Raw genomic sequence first — 2,873 nt, 5'->3', positions numbered from 1 at the left:
GCGTCTATGACTGCAGAGGAAGACCCGTGTTAGCAGGGAAATGCCTGAGCTCTGCATTAGCTCATCTCTGCAGCTGGTGCCACATGGAAACACTTCAGCCCATCTTGGTTTAAAATAAAAAGTCTCCGTCCAAATAAGCAAACATTCATAAAATTGCCACTGTGTCTATTGGCAACGGAGAAATCCTCGTAGGCTGCCATGGCCAAAGCGATTTGTATCAGATTTAGGCGTTGATGGCTGCTGTCTCTCCATCCCCATCCTCCTCCCTCTCTCCCACCATGTCATATTTTGTGCCTGTGAAATGATGCTGAAGGGGAGATTGGTTCATTGGTTTATTTTTCATTTGTCACCAGCGGGGCAAGGTAAACATGAAACGCAAAGGGCAAAGCCGGTGTTTTCCAGACTTTTTGTGCTGCCCAAAACCCACAGCACAACTGGGAGGGTAGCGAAGGGTCACCGACCACCAAAGGATGTAGGTGCTGTGAGCAGCAGGTCTCAAAAAACATCATCTCAGCCTCCCTTGGATGTGACCAGACTTTACAAGAAGTTATGGCCTCCCCCAGCAGTAATCTGCCCGGAGCATCTCGCTTGGCAGTGCTGGACCCCTTGGCCTCTATCGCTTGCCCAAACCGTTTTCATATTCATAGAGTGGGCGGGAGAACATCTCTCTCCATTTCAGCCATCTGAAAGGCACGTGCATAGTCTCCACTGGCCTGCTGGACCGCTGCCCAAATGGGCAGAGAGACGGGCGTCTCCAGAGGGTGGTTTGTCTTGGAGACGAGGGATGGCTGTCCATCAGTGAGGTACATTCACACGATGTGATTCACGGGCACAAAAGGATGTTTGGGCAGCTGAGATTTGGCTGCTGAAGAGACGTTGGGACACCTGGAAAACACTTGCTGAGGACCAGACCCTCTTTAAAATACCTCAAGGGATAGGAGGAGCGTCCTCCACTGAGCCTCCAGCCTGTCCCCATCTCCCTGAATATTCTTGGAAGACAGACAGCAAGTGGAGGATGAATCCTCTAGCTAGGCTGCTCAGAGCTTGCCTTGGGTATGGGGAGAGGTTGTGCTGCTGGCCACCTCCAGCGACCAACCACTGGGGCATTGTATCCTCTCACTCTCCGGCACTTTGGTTGAAATGGTCCCAAAACACCCAGAGAAAGACTCTTCTCACTTAGAATTATAGAATGGTTAGAGTTGGAAGGGACCTTAAAGATCATTTAGTTCCATCCCCCTGCCCTGGGCAGGGACACCTCCCACCAGCCCAGGTTGCTCCAATCCCCGTCCAACCTGGCCTTGAACACCTTCAGGGATGGGGCAGCCACAGCTTCTCTGGGCAAATTGAAAACACCATGTCCTTGCTGTAGGGTGGGGAAGATCTGGGCTCCTGCTAACGTGGCTTTTAGTGCTGGAACAGGCTCATGTCCTAAAATCAGGATGTTTCCACTGAACGATATGATGGACATTTTAGGGATGAGGGTTTCTGGGGCCAGTATGGGTGTGCTTATGTATCACGATGGATAGGTTCACAAGAGTGGGTGATATCATTCAAATCTTTCCTGGCATCGGTAACGATTTAAGAACTGTGATTTCACCGGGTATCATGTCACCACTAAACCTTTGGTTGAGGGTCCAGATAATTTCTGAACGCTCTGCGCCTCTTGAGCTCCTCTTACCAAGCTCTTGCCCTCCAACCCATCTGATCTTGTTGAGGAGGTCAGGATCTGCCCCTCCAGCTGCGGCGCAATAGGAGCCGTGGGAATCCCTCTTCTTTACTCATCCCCTGGTGTATGGGACCTCTGGCTTCAGAGCAGCCCCGTTCCCACCGGGGGATTCAGCCCTTACTGTGTGGTTTTTTTTGGCTCTGAGCCTTGGTGGCAGAGCAAAGCACGCCAAAAGCGCTACAGGTACTGAGGTACCATAGTAGCATCACCGCCCCGTAATCGCAGCACGACTTGGGACCCATATGGACGCACAACTGTGCGAGTGCCGTGGTAACGGCGTATCCTCCATCATCACCAGCCGGGTACACGAAGGGCTGGACACACCTTCCAGCTCCAGGATGGCAGGAGATGCGAGTCGCCTCTCCTCCCAGCCTCTGCGCCGGGCAAAGCTCATCGGCTTTGCTCCTTTGGTTGGTCATCGCCCACGGGCTTGGAGCACACCCAGTCACATCGAGCATCTCGGCAGTGATGATCCATTGGGTCCCCACAGTCCTTAAGCATGACTCCTGATTGGAATTAATCTAATTACAGGTCCAATTCTGGGCATTTTGGGTGATGGGAAAAACTATATTTTGAGGGGCTGCTTTGAGATGTCTTAATAGGAGAAAGGGGATGGCCCCGGTGTGTTGGAGCATCATTAAAGCACCGTCCCCATTCCTCGTCCCGGCTCCGCAGGGCACTGTTCCTTATTTGACCCCTTAATTTCCAGCAGTGATGTCACCGAAATCCCTGTTTGTGGTCTCGCTGGCCGGCGGTCTAAATTTAGAGCGTTTGAGATGATTTGTGACTCTGTTGCTGGGGGGAGGTGGGGAAGGGGGAGGGTGGTGTTGGGGAATGACATGTGAGTCCTGTGTCATTGAGGCTTGTTTGGGCTTTGAAGACAGTGGAGTGGTGTGCAGAGGTGACGGTGCTGTCCAGGAAGAGCAGAGGGGAAAAAAAATATGGGGCTCTTGATCCTTTTTATAGTCTAAGCAATTTAATTGAGCTCGTTGCTTAGCTAAGACATTAAGAAAGGATTTTCCCCTCGAATCCTGATTAGATTTCCCAATAAAATGCCCACTTTGACTGCTGCTGCTAGGAGATGTTACGCTTGTGGTTCAAGGAGGCACGCGGCGTAAAAATAAACCACAAAAAGGTTGCTGGATGC

At 51.5% G+C, this 2,873-nt stretch overlaps 1 protein-coding gene across 1 annotated transcript in view; it reads right to left on the bottom strand.

Annotated features, from left to right (window-relative positions):
• Positions 1 to 2,145, bottom strand: part of KIF13B (kinesin family member 13B) — a 163,048-nt gene extending 160,903 nt beyond the window's left edge. Inside the window, exon 1 of the mRNA XM_009895457.1 lies at positions 1,908 to 2,145. Within this exon, the coding sequence (XP_009893759.1) occupies positions 1,908 to 2,145 (238 nt within the window). The remainder of the gene's footprint in view (positions 1 to 1,907) is intronic.
• Positions 2,146 to 2,873: the final 728 nt, after the last annotated feature.

The sequence above is a fragment of the Charadrius vociferus genome, unplaced genomic scaffold (assembly GCF_000708025.1).
Source record: "Charadrius vociferus isolate BGI_N301 unplaced genomic scaffold, ASM70802v2 scaffold41, whole genome shotgun sequence".
NCBI lineage: Eukaryota > Metazoa > Chordata > Aves > Charadriiformes > Charadriidae > Charadrius > Charadrius vociferus.
This window is presented reverse-complemented; position numbering and strand designations above follow the sequence as displayed.